Genomic DNA, 18,491 nt, shown 5'->3' on the forward strand with positions numbered 1-18,491 from the left:
GTTGAGAACCACTGCTTTAAGGGGCTGATGAATGAAAATGAGAAAGAGAAGATTGGATGATGTGGGGATAGTGAATCAGGAAGCGCGGTGGATTAGCAAGGAGGAAGTGAGGGCAGCTATGAAGAAGATGAAGAACGGAAAGGCGGTTGGTCCAGATGACATACATGTGGAGGCATGGAGATGTTTAGCAGAGATCGCAATGGAGTTTTTAGCCAGATTATTCTTGGAAAGTGAGAAGATGCCAAAGGAGTGGCGAAGGAGCATACTCGTACCGATTTTCAAGAATAAGGGAGATGTACAGAGCTGCAGTAACTACAGAGGTAGAAAGTTGATCAACCACAGCATGAAGATATGGGAAAGAGTATTGGAAACTTTGTTAAGAGGAGAGGTGATGATTAGTGAGCAGCAATATGGTTTCATGCCACGAAATAGCCCTACAGATGTGATGTTTGCTTTGAGAATGTTGATGGAAAAGTACAGAGAAGGTCAGAAGAAGTCACATTGTGTCTTTGTGGATTTAGAGAAAACACATGACAGGGAGCTGAGAGGGGAGGTGTGGTGTTGTATGAGGAAGTCGGGAGTGGCAGAGAAGTATGTAAGAGTGGTGCAGGATATGTATCAGGGCAGTGTAACAGTGGTCAGGTGTGTGGTTGGAATGACGGATGTGTTCAAGATGGAGGTGGGATGGGATTATATCAAGGAACGGCTCCGAGCCCTTCCTCTCTTGTTTGCAGTGGTAATAGACAGGTTGACAGACAAGATCAGGCAGGAGTCTCCGTGGACTATATTGTAACGTGCATGGATAAGCAGACACGTTGGTCCTTGACTAACGGGTCTGACCCTTTAGTCGAGCGGTTAGCGATGTCTCCTGCGGTGCGGGCGATACGGGTTCGCTTCCCGGCCGCGGCAGTTCCTGTGGTTGCGTTGTCCCCCGACTTCGCTACAATATGATGTTCGCGGATGACATTGTGACCTGTAGCGAGAGCAGGGAACAGGTTGAGGGGAGGCTGGAGGTATGTACTGGAGTGAAGAGGAATGAGAGTCAGTTGGAACAAGACGGAACACATGTGCGTGAACGAGAGGGAGGACAGCGGAATGGCGAGGATGCAAGGAGTAGCGGTGACGAAGGTGGATAATTTTAAATACTGGTCAACTGTTCAAAGTTACGGGGAGTGCGGAAGAGAGGTGAATAAGAGCGTGCAGGCAGGGTGGAGTAGGTAGAGAAGAGTGTCAGGAGTGATCTGGGACAGAAGGGTACCAGCAAGGGTTAAAGGGAAGGTTTTACAACGTGGCAGTGAGACCAGTTATGGTGTATGGTCTGGAGACGGTGGCACTGACGAAAAGACAGAAGACGGAGCTGGAGGGGGCAGAGTTATAGATGGTAACATTTTCATCGGGAGTGACGAAGAAGGACAGGATTAAGAAAGAGTCCAACCGTCCAACCTGAGTTGTCTCTCTAATTTTAGAGGGACAGCTCAGGTTGGACGATTTGGAGACAAAGCAAGAGAGGTGATATTGAGATGGTTTATGAGCGGAGGAGAGATGCTGGGTATAATGGGAGAAGGAGGCTGAAGATGGAGCTGCCAGGGAAGCGGAAAAGAGGAAAGGCAAAGACGAGGTTTACGGATGTGATGAGGGAGGACATGCAGGTGGTTGGCGTGACAGAGGAAGATGCAGAGGACTGGAAGAGATGGAAACGGATCCGCTGTGGTAAGCCCCTAACGGGAGCAGCCGATAGTAGTAGTAGTAGATATGATATAACCGTTTTAAGGCGCTAGGCGCTACATTTTATTGTGAAAGAACTCATATCGCGGTCGTGTTTGTACTTCCGGGATGGCACGCCTACTCCTATAACAGCCGCATATCCGTTCCTTCTGACTCCTGCTACAGCTCAGCTCCCGTGTTGCGGCTTGTCCGTGGTTAAAATCTCAAGCAACGTACGTATAACTCGCATCGGATTACTGCAGTTTCTTTCATTTTAAGTATTTAAAAGCGAACGCGTAACACGACCTAGAGACACAACTATGCGTGGGAAGAACGCGGACAGACGAAAGGAGACCGGCTTTCAGTAGCTAAACTAGCTGAGCAGTGTGTGTCAAGTGCTCGGTACTTGCGGCCTCTGTTTAGCTTTGTTCTTTGTCCCCGTGGAGTAGAAAGCTGCAGGGCACCACGCATTGTCTGAGTAGCCGTCCTGCTAACGCCAGTCAAAACCAGCTAGGTTGATTCGTGGATAAGGGTTACATTAAACACTTTTTAAAAGACGAATTGAATATGTTGAAATTGGAACAAACAATGCTTGGGTGCATGTGTCTTTGATGCGAAACAACAGAGACGTTATGCCGACCTCTGTAATGACGAGCCAAATTTGAATGTTTTAGTTCAAACATATTGTTACACTTGGGCCTACATTCTGCTGATTTAGCTATAGGGGTTGAGCCGATCGCCACACAATTGCTGGTGAAAGATAATCGGTTTAATGTTATCCAATAATACAAGAAGGGGTATTCGCTTTTGAGTATAATAGAAAACATTGTAAAAACCCCTTCTTTATCATGTGTGGTATTCATATTTGGTTGATGCATTTCATCATTATTCAAGCTTCTTTAAAGGCCATTGATCCCAGCTTGCCGAACTGCTGACTTGCATGTGACTATATTGGCTTCCAGCTATCGAGGACGTGCACTTGAGCCGGTCATTTGAAATTTCATGCTCACTTTGCTGCCAAAAGGTGTTGCTGCCAACAGATACCACAGGAGGGGTTTCTGACCACCCAGGGAGCGTCATGTATGTTGTTATTATCAGTGTTGGGAATGCCCTTTTGACGACCTGTGTTTCTCCCCTCAGTGAGCCAACACCAACACTATGTCATCAGGAAACGCCAAGATTGGCAAGCCTGCCCCAGCCTTCAAAGCCACAGCTGTAGTTGATGGACAGTTCAAGGACATCCAATTGTCAGACTACAAAGGTTGGTTAATTTCCCTGTACAGACACCCACAGATTGTGTAGTTTATTGGTTATAAAAGATTTTGCAGTCCTGTTGAGGACCTCTGTGTAATTTTCTTGCTCTAACTTTGTATAATGAATATGTAGAGGCCAATCCCTTGATTGAATGTACAGATATCAAAGCTTTTTTTTAGTAGCCTTTTAGTGTCAGGGCATAATAAACGTTGGTTGATCAAAATTAACACTGCTTTACTCTGTGCTATTCAGGGAAGTATGTCATCTTTTTCTTCTATCCTTTGGACTTCACCTTTGTCTGCCCCACCGAAATTGTGGCTTTCAGCGACAGAGCAGCGGAGTTCCGCAAGATTGGTTGTGAGGTCATTGCAGCCTCCACAGACTCACACTTTTGCCACCTGGCCTGGTGAGCATCGCTAATTTTTATTGGGGGTGGAGATTCTGAGATTAGCTTTTAACAGTAAAAAGGATCCACACATCTGTGAATGTGTCCTCATTATGGCAGCCCCAAGATCATGCACATCTGAAGGGCCACTTTCATAGTCGAGGATACTCAAGTTAAATACACCAGTTTCGGAGATGTGCACCTCTTACAGATTAGGTGTTGCATATTTTTTTTGTATGTTGTTCGAGTCTTTCTTCTCAATCTATCAGTTTGGTTTTAGGAGTGTATGTAGGAAACACCCATTTCAGTTTATCTCGAATCAGTGAGCCACACTGCTAAGTATTGATAAGTCTGCTTCGTCCCAACATAGCTGAAAAGAGCTAACAGACATGACTCAGCATTCCTTTAAGAAAAAAATCAAATAATGGGGGCAGATTTTTTTTTAGTGTTCAATTAAAACTTTTCTCAATGATAATGCTAGAGTCCTTTTTAAAGCGTTCCCTAAATTTAACTTATTACTACTAGGCTATGTAAGGTTAGTTTTGTGTTAATAATACATCTTATTGGGGTTCCCTACACAAGCTTAAGTGTTGACTGGGGTTTTAAAAAGCATGAAATAAAAGGACTCCTGGCGCCAATGTTTTCTGTAGGATTAACACACCAAGGAAAGATGGAGGTCTGGGTCCCATGAACATCCCCCTAGTGGCAGACCTCAACCAGTCGATCTCCAGAGACTATGGCGTACTGAAAGAGGAGGATGGCATCGCATACAGGTCTGACAGACATCCTGTGTGGTCCTATCAAATCCAAATCTTAAGTTTTTCCTCCTGATCAGAGGTTTCACATTGCGATTACTCTTCCTCTCAACATTTCTTTTTCATCCTTGGATTCGTATGCACTCACCTTGGCATGCAAGGTGTAAATTCCAATTTGTTTGTAGTATTTAGAAGTTGTTTGTTTTTTTCTATTAATTTGTGAATGGTAGCAATGAAACAAAGCTTTGGGATGTTTTTTCACAGTTGAAACTAGATTGGAACTGAGCTACATGAGTTGACTCTAGGGGTGTACAAATGTATTGTGTACAACTTTCCAATATTCCTTACATCCTTCACACCAAGTGCTGTGAAAGATATTTAGTCCTTGTTCTTCAGAATGTTACCTGCTAGCAAAGTATGGATTGTTTGGTACAATACTGACAATACTCTATAATGCACCAAATGGTGAACCCTAAATGTAAAGGACAGTTATGCAAGTTTATGGTTTTATTGTGCTCTACCCACTTCACTAATTTACAAATGTGCCACTGGCTGAAAAGTAAAACTGGCAGTTGTATGTCTTTCAACTTTGCCAGCAACACATTGATATAGTTACCTCACCAAATGACTGTTTTCCATCACCCTGAACATCTGTTTGTCTCTGTTAGGGGTCTGTTTGTGATTGACGACAAGGGCATCCTGAGGCAGATCACAATCAATGATTTGCCTGTAGGTCGCTCAGTGGATGAGACCCTGCGTCTGGTGCAGGCCTTCCAGCACACTGACAAATTCGGAGAGGGTGAGTGAAATTGAAACATGCGATCCGCTAGAGTAATGACGATGCAGGTTGTGTAACGGATGGGACATGCTGTTGTTTAGGTAAATGTTTCTAAAAAGCATTATAAGGAAGGGGCGTTTGAGTGACTGTAGCTCAGTGTCTCAGACTTACACATCTGCAAAATCTGAACTGTATTAGCTCTGGCTCTGTTAGCGATGGGCGTTGGTAAACATCGGAACACAAAGAGCCATGGACATCTATAGCTCTGACAACGACTCCAAAGAGGATAAATTCTGAGTCTCATCACCAGCCAGTCAGACTAGCTTGGTCTAGTCAGAAAGGCACGAACTGAGGAAGCCTCTTGGATGAGAGGCGAAACGTCTTCATGGATATATACCAAGTCCAGTTGCACTTGATTCAACTCCTTTGGATAACTATGACCTGGATGAATGAGAACATTCACAGACATGTATTAGCTTGGCTATACACATTATCAATATTGACATCAAACAAAACCGAAGGGGCTGATGCAATATCCAAAAGGGCACAAGACAGTTTGAAATATAGTAAAACAACACAACAAAAATTTATTATTATTTTTTTTGTTTTGTTTTGTTTTTTTTTGCCTAATGCTTTTCTTATTATTTACTTTTTTTTCTGTTCCCAAGTTTCTTCAGCTGTTCCTGTATAATTTGTTTTTTTGACACTGCCCTTTAGGTTGCTCGCAAGCACTACGGCCAAGTATGTAGGAAAATGCCCTTGTGCACATTTGTGTTAATGCATTGTACATGTTCACAAATGCACTAACGTTAAACCATAAATCTATCTTAAATTGGGCTTTTCAGTGGATTTTTTTTTAGTCTTATGTGCTGGCATCAGTTGAGCCTTCATCTTGATTGCTTACTTAAACTGATCAACACAATTCTTTCAATACCAAGGTTAGAAGTTTAGAGTTAAAGGGGTCAGTTAGTTTGTGAGCCTGCCACTTTGTATTCACTCATAGATTGTGTGCTCTTGGCATTTAAAGTCCAGTTCTGCTTATTTAGCTAACACTAGTGGACTTTGTTTTTTCTCTCTGCCCATACAGTGTGCCCCGCTGGCTGGAAACCAGGGAGTGATACTATTATTCCTGATGTCCAGAAGAGCAAAGAGTTCTTCTCAAAGCAGTGAACGTGGCGGTCCTGCAGTTGACATGCTAGCTGTAGTACTTGCCTTCAAATGACAAGTTTCCCTATTCAGGAGTCTCTTCTTGGCGTCCAATCCCAACCTAGAAAAAATATGAGGGCTGTTGAATACAAAACCCTTTAACATGACTCAAATCCTATGTTTGTATGACAAGGTACAAGTGGAGTCCTGAGCACTGAAAGTATTGATTTTTTTTTTTCATCAAAATTGTGACTATTTTTTACTTTGCATTCATGTACCCTTGCAACGTTTCATTAAAGTGGCGAGGAACAATGATACACTTGTTGCGATGTTTTTTGTCTACTAAAATGCTTGTCAGTGTTGCTCTGACCACTAGATGACGCCATTTCACTTACTACGGTTCCCGGGCATTGGATCGATTTGACAGGGCTTACCGGTCCCGACTAGATTTCAGGCAGCGACTTTCTGGTGTAACTGCTTTATATTTCCGATACGATTTTGGTTCCTAGTGTAGCTAGGAAAACGTGTTTTTATAATTAATCGTCAGTTGCCGCCCATGCAATTTGTCCTGTTAAAACGCCTGTCCAAATATTACCCAATCCAAATGTATTTAGCGCTATATAGACAAGATTCTGCCATATTTGTTTGGACATTTCGGTGAGTAAATATTTGCCTCGCTTCACAACATCAGGCCTGAGCATTGTTCCCTGTGGAACTTTTCCACCTCATATTGGGTAAACTGCCTATGCTCCACTACGGTAAACTTAGTTGAACGTCTTGTAATTTTTTTAAATAATGTTGAGAGTTGTTTTGGGAAATCGAAAACTAGGGGAACTCCACGGTTCTGCAGAGACCTCTTCATTCACACGTTTACCATGTCGAGTCAAGGCAGTGGGCGGATGTAACGCAACCGACCTGACGGGCAGTGCAGGTGGGAGTTCCCGGAAACCTTTGCGCTCTGACGTCTGGCAACAAATATAACCATATATGGACGTACGTGTAACGTCATTCAGGAAACAATCCCACGCCTTGACAACTCCAGCGTCAAACCGCTTCTTAAAAAAAAAAAGACGTCACAGCCGGTGATCATATTTAGTCTTTTGCAATGAGTTACTTCGAGTTTAAAAACTTAAGCAGCAATAGTTCAAAATTCAACACCACTCGTGTTAAGTCTTGATATGAGTATAACAACTAACAAAAGTGAAACGACGCCACACACATTTCTTCATCGTATTTACTTAAATATATACTGTACAAGTAAAAAAAAGACATGGGCTTATCGGGCTCAGCCTGATAAACACAAATAACTTACAGTGGAATGCATCACAAACGGCAGTTGTCAAAGTAAAATGTAAACAGGCAAAGCCAAAGGGACGACACTTTTCAAAACTTGTTCAAAATGCCCTGTGTTTCAGTCTTCGACAGTATTGATGTCAGCGTCCCTTGAATTTTAGTTAAAGAAACCCCTATTGAAACTCATCAGTTAAACAATTTAGCCAACACTGCTATTTCCAACATGAAAATGTGGCCCATCGTTCGTCAATGAACTGCTATATTGTCAGTGCAATTTTTTTCTTTTTGACAGGTTCTTCACGCATTGTCCAGTGTTTTTAAAGTGCACTTTTCCCGTCAATACTTGACCTTAGGAACCAGTATAAGTTGACAGCCACTGCTGACATGTGTCATGACTTTTTGTTTGAGCTGAGCCACCTGTTCCCGCAGTAACGACGCGGTGTTGGACAGTCCCGCGTTATCGTTCTTCAGCACCTTCACCTTATCCTCCAGACGAGCAATACGTTCCAGCTTGCGCTTCCGACACTTGGTGGCGGCGAGCCGGTTCCTCAGCCGCTTACGCTCCGCTTTGATGCGCTCCTGGTTCTCCATGTCGATGGGGGACATCGGCGGAGAGCCGCTGTCGCTGCTTTGCATGTCGGGAACTGTTTGAGGTTCCTCTTTCAGCACGCCATAGCGTTGGGCATGGAGACCTGCTCCGACCAGCGGGTGCTGGAAGTGGTGGGAGCCATGCGCAAGGGCTTGGGGATGCTGGTGGTACTGATGGTGGGGCAGGTAGCTGATGGTGGTGGAGGGGTAACTGCCTGCAGATGACAGGTTAGAGTTCGGCGTGCAGTTGCTCAAGGTAGTGTACTCGAGGGGCTCCGCCTGCATGGAGGAACCAAACACTGAGGTGGGTGCGGAGCACGCAACGCCACCTGCACCGATGGACACGTTCGGTGGAGCCATCTGGTTCATCTTGTGGAGATCGTCCAGTGCTTTAACGAAACCGTTAGCAAAACCCTCTTGCTCCTCTGTAATTCCCCGGTTGTAGAGGTACTGGGGAGGGGTCGGCGTTGTAGTGATGATACCGTTACTGTTCTGGATGATCAGTCGCTCCAATTCTGGAGAGGCAAGCTTCAGTGAGCCCGCGTCCGCCGTCCCTGCTGAATACAAGTCGGTGTCGGCGGGCAGGTGTTGCTGTGACTTGTGGTTCGAGTTCCGAAATGAGTCGGAGAAGTTCAAGTTCATGTTCTGCTTTAGCAGCTTGTAGTCTGACAGGGCAGCGCCTGAATGGCCATAAGCAGAGAGAAACGAGTCGTCATAAAAAGGCTGTTCCATTATTGTGGACATATTTCAAATAGACAGTCAAACAGGCCTATACTTGTGCGCTGGAAAGATGTTGACTTGAGCCCAAATCTCCAGTGTCCTAATGTTTCCCTTTTCAGCAACAAGTCCCACTGTAGGCTATTATTATTACGCAGATCAAACTTATCAAAAAAATTAAGGTAATACTTCCAAAATAGTGGAACTGTACTGTACCAAATTGTCGCTTTGTTCCTTTAGGGTGAATCAAAGCTGTGTCCGGCGACTTATTCTTTTGAATCCGCTTGTTTGTTGGTTTCTTTTGTCTGACACAGCGCTCTCATCTGACGTTTACCACGCACTCGGTGGTCCTTATATAGACTTACCAGTCACCAGCCTGTAAGACCCCGCCCATCCGTCGAGCCTATTGGCTGTTCAACATTATTCCCCGCCTCCTGTCATATTAGACTCTTGTTGCTGGGAACAAGGACAGCAAAACAAGGTCGGAGAAACCAGACAAAGCAAGTAAATACATAAAATATCAGTCAGTTTGCTAAAAGCAAGTGACAAGTGAGTGTAAGAGGGATTATGGGAGCAGTCACTTTAGAAATACAGCATGCCCCTCGTTAATCGCCATGCTGAATTATATATCACTGTTAGACCAATCCCTCCTCCCACTAATTCACATTCATCGATGTCCAAAAGATGATGGAGTCATATCTGATCTGATATCAGGGGCAGTCCATATATGGAGATCCTGGCACACCGGTTCCTCCCTGTTGAGAGCGGGAAGCCGGTCCCAGTCTGGACCGCTTCCAGGTCCGCACCTCCGGGATGTGGGAGGCCAAGTCGGCGTCCTGGCTTCGCTCTTTGGCCCCGGGCGAACTGAAGAGGATGGCGCAAGCTTTGTGTTTTTAATAGTGCCATTTTTCTCTTTTAGAAAATGAATTTTATATAATCCAACTCTACGTGTTACACAAGAAATTGATTCTTTTGTCAGTATTCTGTTCGTAATTTTGTGTTTTCGGAGACACCTGTACGTGCTTGTCGGTCGGGGATAAGTGGGCTAATAATGTCTGTCGAAAGACGTAACAACGAAAAAAGCTGCCCTAATTTTTTTCCCCTTTGATTTTCTTCACGCACGATGTGGTTATTCCAACGAGTGTTGAATTTACCATGGCGGAGGGGGGGGGCACGGTGTGGTTTTAAACGTTTGTTGAATTTGCTACGACACATGTCATGCGTCCATTGAAACTGAGAGAAATCCCACTATTGATGTGTAACTTAGAAGTATAAAAGGACAAGAGGGTCTCTACCCTGCTCCAGACACCTTGTTTTTGTCTCCTCTTTATGGTAATGACATGTGAATCACTTCCCAAAGGGCCGTCCACCCACGTGTTTTCAGGTCTCGTTCAATTTTCCAACCTACTGTCTAAATCCACACGTATTTGCTTCGATGACGATCCGGCAAGCGGATTCTTTTTTCATATTGTAGCGAAGTTGCTACCACGTCAGAATTGTGCCAATTGTCCTGTTTTACCCATCAGGCACTGCGGGCAGATTGTCAGTTGTTATTAAATGTTTTGTAAGTGTTTTATGTGGTTTTATGTGTTTATGTGATTACTATTTGTTGTTGTGTAATTGCAGTTATCAATCTGTTGTGTTGTGTAACCTTGTAACTGAAACCCTGAACAACTTTGTTGTTCGAGTTGATGACGACCATGTATTGTGTCATATTTCGGTAAGTTCTTGTTTCTGTGTTATTTCAATAAATGGGCTGCAAAGTTGCCTTTGTCGTTGCTTCTACGTTCGCCACACTAGTTCCTGTGATTGCGTTGTCCCCCGAATTCGCTACATTGGTGTCAGAAGTGGGATGGAGCGACCGTAAGGCCATCGGAAGCGTATGCGCCCTGAGGCGTGAAGGAGCTGATATGCTTAAGCGCGGGACGCGCTTTCCGAATGAGGAGGGTAGTGTAACGTGCATGGATAAGAACACACGCTGGCCGGTGGTTCGCGGATCCGACCCTTTAGTCTAGCGGTTAGCGATGTCTCCTGCGGTGCGGGCGATACAGGTTCGCTTCCCGGCCGCGGCAATTCCTGTGGTTGCGTTGTCCCCCGAATTCGCTACAATATGCTACCAACGAACCAGTCAGCTAGTTTCATCCCTATCATCATCTTCTTTGTAGATGGCCATTCTAACATTTGGGCTGTTAGGTTTGTTCACAAGTTTACCAGCGGAATACCGGTGGGCTAGTGTGCAACATACTGAAATGATAGATCAACCGTAAAAAGTGCACTAAACCTTATCTAATCTGATGCACTTGCCCGTGATGTTGTAGCTTCACATGTTGCAGTTTGACCACAGCAGACCGTACGGAACTAAAGATGTCCTTCTGCTCATCATCATCATCATCATCATCATTGTCATGTCCTTCTGGTAAATCCATGGCCACTCAACCCTGATAAGGACATTGACATTAGGTGATAGCTAGATGACTTTATTGTGCTGACAATACTATGATTTTTATTTTTTTAACATAGATGTCCTTTTTTTTGAAGAAATATGACTGGGTGTGAAAAGCTTTCTCTCTCCGGATTTAGAGATTGAAGAACTGATAGTGTTAATTGAACATGTAGTTCATAGATTATATCCTATGTGGCCCGACAACACTGCTCTCTTCTGCTAAACCTTTATTCTGTCTGCACAGAGCTGACGAAGATGTATGAATCACGGTGTATGGTTAATTAGTTGAAAAATAGTCTCCATCTCCTTTTTTTTTTTGCACCATATTAGATGCGGCAATAGAAAACTTTTATTTTACTGTATTGGCGTTGTCAGTCTGGGAAAGGTCAACTCATCAGAGATGGTTGTTTATGCGCTTGTTTGCTTGCTTGCCCTGTGGAGTAAATTTGTTATGTGTTGTTGTTGTTGTTTTTTTGCACACACTCATATGCAGCCATACATGCACGAACCAACCAGCACACATCAAGCACACGTGCACGCGAGCCTCCACACGTTCACGGCACATATATGCCTCATACACACAATTTCGTCATCTTGTCTGAGTGGGGGGGTAATTCAACGTGACAGATTCCTTTTTTTGCTTTTGAGAAGTTGGAGTGGATGAGGGAAATAGCAGGGGAAAAATGAAAGGAGGGGATGGGGGGGGCAGCAGAAGCCCATAGGTGCAGTCAGCCATGGTGGTGAGCATGAGGCCTGTGGCGGAGACGTCACAATCTGGCTAAGCAGGTTTGCTGGGCACAGGACTGCTGGCAGCGCGAGAGAGAGAGAGAGAGAGAGAGAGAGAGAGAGAGAGAGAGAGAGAGAGAGAGAGAGAGAGAGAGAGAGAGAGAGAGAGAGAGAGAGAGAGAGAGAAGCCAGGTGACAGCAGGGAGGAGGAGAGGTGTCGCTTTAGCAACGTGTAGGCTCAACAGAAACATAACGTTTCTAAGACGAAGAAACGAGATGAATTTTCTCGAGTCAAGTATGAAAATGTACCGCAAAATGAACCCATTACACCTCCTGCCGTGTGTAATTCTGTAACAGCTCCCTCATCATGTTTATCTAGGCTGAGCCAGACTCCGGTTTCCTCATGAAAGTGTAGTGGAAGGGCGTCAGACTCTCACTGAGAAGGTTTTCTACCCTCCTCGGGGAGGAATTGACCAATTTAGAATAGATATTCTAAGAGAAGTAACGTGTATGACGTGTGACGTGTTCCCAAAGCTGTCAAAACCACCTCAGCCAACCGGGTGGGCAGCAACCTTGTCTCCACAACTGAACGTTTGATGGTGATAACAACATGCTGTTACCGGGCGGCCGGGAAGCGTAGCGGTCTATTCCGTTGCCTACCAACACGGGGAGCACCGGTTCGAATCCCCGTGTTACCTCCGGCTTGGTCGGGTGTCCCTACAGACACAATCCTTCGTGTCTTCGGGTGGGAAGCCGGATGTGGGTATGTGACCTGGTCGCTGCACTAGCGCCTCCTCTGGTCAGTCGGGACATCTGTTCGGGGGCTGGGGGGAATAGCGTGATCCTCCCACGCGCTACGTTCCCCTGGCGAAACTCCTCCCTGTCAGGTGAAACGAAGCGGCTGGCGACTCCACATTTTGAGTCGTGGTAGGTAGGTAAGCGTGTGGTTGGTAGTCTGCAGCCCTCCCCGGATCGCAAGAGGGGGTGGAGCAGCGACCGGGACGGCTCGGAGGGGTGGGGTAAGTGGCCTGGATACAATTGGGGGGGGGTAAAAAAAAAAAAGGCTGTTACCACCGTTTCCGAGATGTCAGTGGGAATTCGTGTCCAGGCAGCAAGGGTTCTATATTATAACCAAGCATCTTAAGCACACTGTTGTTATGGTTTATTAGATGTGAACTTAAAAACTGATTTGCACCGTTTTCAGATCCTGTGTTTGGTGTTGGCCATCGGAGTAGTCGACTACTAATTCTCTGCAATTAGTAGGGAAAAAATAATGATAATTCTCTGTAATAAGTGGGTCTTGTGATAGAGGACAAAACAACAGGGACCCAGAAGGGACACAAGGCTCATTTGATGTAGCCTTCGCGGTGACTTTGACCCTTCCGCTTCCTTTTTTTTTTGCCTTAGAAATGCACTTTCACATCCCTCTTACCCCAACCGTCCAGCTCCACCATGTGCCAGGCACTAAACAGTGGCCAGCTCGGTCAAATGAACCAGAAGTAACTTCTTTCCTGCCTATCTGGCAAGGTCTTTCATGCTTGGAAGCTCAGCGACCTGGAAGTGGCCTGTAGGTGCAGTGAGTCAGGTAGGGTTCTTCATCACGGGGAACATGGCTGTCCCCAGGAGGAGAAACTGCTCCAACAGCAAACAGCTCAGACGACTGTTTGTCAATCCTCTTAAGTGCACAAGGGTCACTCGTCAATCAGCCTATATCCTTTATGAACACCCCCTCTTTTACACACACACACACACACACACACACACACACACACACACACACACACACAAACTGAAAATCCCTCTCTTTCCTCTTCTGCATCATCGTTACTTGGCTGCCCATGGGAAGTTAAATCGTCTTGTGCGTGTAATTGGATTAATGAAGGCGTGTTTAATCAGCATATTCTTCATCCCTAGCTTCCAGATAGTGCCAAGGAGCCTTAAAGGGACGAGAGACCTTTAGCACAAGACAGGAAGATTGCTGGGGCCAAATGAATGTGGCAGGAAAAGACGGTGGGGCCCAGCGGCCCCAGGCTGACATGGTGCATATGTTACTGTCCTTCCCACTTCCCCTCCGTCTGCACACCCACCCACCACTCTGCGTCTGTCTGCCAGTATGTGAAAAGGCAAACGGAGGGATTTAATTAGAGCTAATCTGATTTTATATGCTCATTTGGGTTATTAATTGAGTCGGCTAATCGCATCATCTTTTTTTTTTCCTCAGTGAAGAGGAGATTTTAATGCCGGTTAATGAAGACGAGTGAATTTGTGAGTGTAATGATGTTAATTGATGAGATTGGGTTTTTTCGTTGTGGAATACTGCAAAGTAAGTTTTGGAATTTTGTGGAAACTGATCGTATCAATTGTGTATTGGGTTATGTAAAGAGAGGTCAGTCAGTGTGGATTTTCAAACAAACCAATTAATTTTTGAGAAAATATAAGTTGGCCGTTGAGATTTCACTCTCCGAGCTAAGCCGTTGTTTTTGTGCAAGGCCCTTCTGAAAGACGTTACAAAGATTAGCTCGCCATCAAAGACCAGGATGTGATCTGAGGGAACTGTGAGGTGAAGAGGGCACGTTGTTGTGTATCAGAAATCAGGAACACTTTATTTGACATTTCATTTCATGTACATGAAATGAAATGAATATTGTTTTCCCCAGCCCACAGCAGTGCAACACAAAGACTAAAATACATATCCAAAAACTTCAAGAACACATAGATCCAAACTAACACATACATCCAAACTAACACATATACACCCAAACTAAACAAACAAACAAACAAAATCCCTTTATGACTGTCGTAACTGCATGAGCTGGCAGTTAGCTTAGCCTGCCCTGCTTCCACGTCCTGTCAGACCACCCTCGGTGCTTCCTCTTTGGACACAGCTCCGGGGAGGGCCATGGTCCTTGGGCCCACCGGATGCAGCAGACCAGGCTCCGCCAGCTGATCCAACGCCAGCTCACCCAGCCAGACACCCTCAACACACCTCCCCGCACTCCACACTACGACACCAAAAACACAGTCAATGCAAGGCGAGGCAGGTCGCCGCCAGACCACCCTTGGTGTTATCGGAACTGCCGGTCTGCATGGGCTAGCAGTTAGCTTAGCCTGCCCCATTTCTGCGTCTTGTCAGACTGCCTTCGATGCTTCCTCTTCGGGTGTAGCTCCAGGCAGGGCCATGGTCCCCTGGCCCACAGGACTCAGCAGACCAAGTTCTCCCAGCCATCAAACGAAGACAACAAACTTAACGCAGACATGGACCAAGACACTGCATGGACGGTACTGGGTGAGGCCACCGCAAACATGAATTCGCGCCGCCATCTTCGCATACCAGTACTGGTTGAGGCCGCTGCAAATATGAATTCGCGCCGCCATCTTTGAAAGATCCATGAGACAGTCATCGACAAAAAAAAGGTGAGGCATCTAATGATGTGTGAAAAGAGGAAGTGCACTTTTTCCAAATATAACAGGAATGTGTCCGCAAGGGAGTGGTTTGCGATAAAAAAGGCCTCAGACCATTCGGTGAGGGTCAAGACAAAGAGAAGCGGCTAACGCACCCACCAAACACACCCAAACCAGAGATACATCATGCAGCATATGCTGTGAAACATGAGGTCAGATGTGCTAAGGGACTAAAAGGTACTTACACAATAACCATTTCAAGTTGATGCAGATGTTCGTTTCTAGTGCAACATTAGTACCAAATGTCACATTGTGCACTATCAGATGACGTCCGCTTTGCAAATAGCATTTTGCACTCGCGCTCTTTCCTTTTTAAATTATTCTTAGCTTTTGGTCTTCGTCTGTGTATATGTTATACTGTTTTTGCTGTGTTTGTCTATGTCTGTCTTGCACTGTTTGGCGAAGCCGCAGCCCTTATTTCATTTTTAACATGTGCCTGCACATTGTTTTTAATGACAGTAAATTGAGTTAAATTGAATGGAATTGAAATATGACCCTTTACAGGGAGCTAGTAGAAATACCCAAATTCCCTAGATGTTTCTCCATGTGTTCTTCATCTCATCCACCAACATCAAGAGTTTGTCGAATTTAAACCAGGTCTTAAAAAAACACTGCATGTGCACCCAAACATATTTGGCAGCAGACGGTGTCACGGGGGAGTCAATCTAACTGTTTGCTTCACGGACAAGGGAGAAGAGTTTGAATACGAGGTGTCCGCTGTCTCTGACGCCAAAGCACGAGTTCCTCTTTGTAATACAATGGAAGAAGTTGGGCAGTGTGGAAGTAGGCCAGGGTGTGCATGAGGTCAGTTCACCGTATTTTCATTTCCTTAATCAGTTGCGGTAATGGCCAAGTATGTTGGGACGACAAATGGGAAATGAGAATTTGAAGAATCAGGCTTAGTTTCATGCTGTCCAAGGATAGTTCACCAGATAGTTGAGACTAGATATTCAAGTTTCCGATCGTTCTGTTGTACTAGCTTATAAAAAGAAACAAAAAAAACAGCTAACGCCACTATGCAATGTCCATCTAGTACATATATAGCATAAACAGCATAAAGCAATTTATTACTTATGAATGATGGAAGGATAATTGTATACCTTATATTAAGAGCCCTACATTTGACTTTAATAGGTAATTTATAGATGTGTGATTGCTGTGTTTGGGTTGGTGGAAAGTGGCCGATGCTAACCAGGCCTGTGCAGCCATCTCTACTTCAATACTAAGGATCTAAATCAACTTGTTTGGAAATTTCTTTTTACACTGTCATCCATAGCATGAAAATTCAAGAAGTCCATGAAATGGTCTGCAGTATTTACCCTTCTATTTTACAGGAAAACCACTGCTAGTCTTTCACTTACAAAGATAACCCGAAGCAGCATTCGTTTCTCTAACGAAGAATTGTTTCATTTTTGAATACAACATTTAATGCAGGCTACACGTTTCTCATTTGACTTCATCCCCTCACACACACACAAACATACACAAACACACACACACACACACACACACACACACACACACACACACACACACACACACACACACACACACACACACACACACACACACACACACACACACACACACACAGAGCAAATGGGAGCCTAGAATACTGTGTATTACTCTCCATCAAAATAACCACAGACTTGCTCTCTGATTCATGCAATACTGCATTGCAGTAAAAAACCTAATGTTTAAATTCTGCCAGTGAAATTTTGGTCGCCGTGAAGCAAATTAATCTTGACAACTCTTTTGAGATAGTTCCTAATTTCCATCAAAATTGTGATGAATCAGTTGCCTTAAACTAGAGCCTCTAGGTTGAAAACAGTTTTATTCAGGTCTCTGGCCTAGTCAAGAAACTAGCTTAGGCAGGACAGCGTGATGTGATGTCATTTTTCAAATTCTCGCAGCCTACATGATGTTTGTTACAAGCATATTAATCCCCATAAGGAAAGTGCATCACACAGCAGCAAAGACATGAATGAACGCACGCATCGATCTGTGAGAAAAGAGCTCATTCAGATGAAAGTACACATGGAGCATTAATTGCTGTAGCTGCTAAATGACTTGGTCTATTTGCTGTCTAGAAGCTTTGGTATTGGTTTAGGGTTTGTTGATGAGCGTCGACTTATACAGAATCAGAAATCAGAATCAAAATCAGAAACACTATTTGTCATTTCATTTCATGCACTTGTGTACATGAAATGAAATGAAACATCGCTTCCCCCAGCCCACAGCAGTGCAACACAAAGACAAAAACACATATCCCAAAACTACAAGAACACATATATCCAAACTAACACATATCTAAACTAAAACTTTTTTAAAAAAAATCACTAATCACTGTCCATGAGAACAGATGCCAGCCAGGATGACTGTCGGAACTGCCGGCCTGCATGGTCTAGCAGTTAGCTTAGCCTGCCCTGCTTCCACGTCCTGTCAAACTGCCCTCGGTGTTTCCTCTTCAAGCACAGCTCCAGTCAGGGTCGTGGTGCTTGGGTCTACAGGATGCAGCAGACCAAGCTCCCTCAGCCGATCCAACGCCAGCTCTCCTAGCCAGGCACCTTCAACACACCTCCCCACACTCCACACGACGACACTAAAAACACAGTCAAGGCTAGACGAGGCCGCCGCCAGACTGTCCTCGGTGTTATCAGAACTGCCGGTCTGTATAGGCTAGCAGGTAGCTTAGCCTGCCATGCTTCCACGTCCTGTCAAACTGCCCTCGGTGTTTCCTCTTCAGGCACAGCTCCAGTTAGGGCTGTGGTGCTTGGGCCCACAGGATGCAGCAGACCAAGCTCCCTCAGCCGATCCAAATCCAGCTCTCCCAGCCAGACACCTTCGACACACCTCCCCACACTTCACACGACGACACTAAAACACAGTCAAGGCTAGACGAGGCCGCCGCCAGACTGTCCTCGGTGTTATCAGAACTGCCGGTCTGTATAGGCTAGCAGTTAGCTTAGCCTGCCCCGCTTCCGTGTCCTGTCAGACCGCCCTCGGCGTCACCTCTTCGGGCACAGCTCTAGGCAGGGCCGTGGTTTGGGCCCACAGGACACAGCAGACCAAGCTCTCCCAGCCATCAAACGAAGAAAACTTAGACGCAGACGTGGACAAAGACACTGAGGCCGCTGCAAACGTGAATTTGCGCCACCATCTTTCCACACACACAGTTTCCCAGCATGTAATCTGAATGAGAGACGGTGGCTGTGTTTAATCCGAGCCGCTGTGGCTGGA

General features: G+C 45.2%; 2 protein-coding genes across 4 annotated transcripts; one reads left to right on the forward strand and one right to left on the reverse strand.

Annotated features, from left to right (window-relative positions):
• Positions 1 to 1,837: 1,837 nt before the first annotated feature.
• Positions 1,838 to 6,337, forward strand: prdx2 (peroxiredoxin 2). The gene is made up of 6 exons (XM_056281135.1): positions 1,838 to 1,937; positions 2,845 to 2,965; positions 3,211 to 3,364; positions 3,994 to 4,116; positions 4,767 to 4,897; positions 5,964 to 6,337. Exons 2-6 carry the CDS (start codon positions 2,863 to 2,865, stop codon positions 6,044 to 6,046), a joined length of 594 nt encoding a protein of 197 aa, XP_056137110.1. The 5' UTR covers positions 1,838 to 1,937; positions 2,845 to 2,862; the 3' UTR covers positions 6,047 to 6,337.
• Positions 6,338 to 7,246: 909 nt separating this feature from the next.
• On the reverse strand, positions 7,247 to 9,159 carry LOC130112463 (transcription factor JunB-like). Of its 3 annotated transcripts, none has more exons than XM_056279817.1 (2): positions 8,986 to 9,159; positions 7,247 to 8,583 (listed from the first exon to the last, which is right to left on the reverse strand). In XM_056279817.1, the coding sequence occupies exon 2, from the start codon at positions 8,543 to 8,545 to the stop codon at positions 7,652 to 7,654; it is 894 nt and encodes a 297-aa protein (XP_056135792.1). In that variant the 5' UTR covers positions 8,546 to 8,583; positions 8,986 to 9,159; the 3' UTR covers positions 7,247 to 7,651. The 3 variants fall into 3 exon arrangements, with proteins under 3 accessions (XP_056135792.1, XP_056135791.1, XP_056135790.1); XM_056279816.1 differs by lacking the exon at positions 8,986 to 9,159 and adding an exon at positions 8,837 to 8,979; XM_056279815.1 differs by lacking the exon at positions 8,986 to 9,159 and having other exon boundaries at positions 7,247 to 8,947.
• Between the last annotated feature and the right edge of the window lie 9,332 nt (positions 9,160 to 18,491).

Source organism: Lampris incognitus, chromosome 5 (assembly GCF_029633865.1).
Source record: "Lampris incognitus isolate fLamInc1 chromosome 5, fLamInc1.hap2, whole genome shotgun sequence".
NCBI lineage: Eukaryota > Metazoa > Chordata > Actinopteri > Lampriformes > Lampridae > Lampris > Lampris incognitus.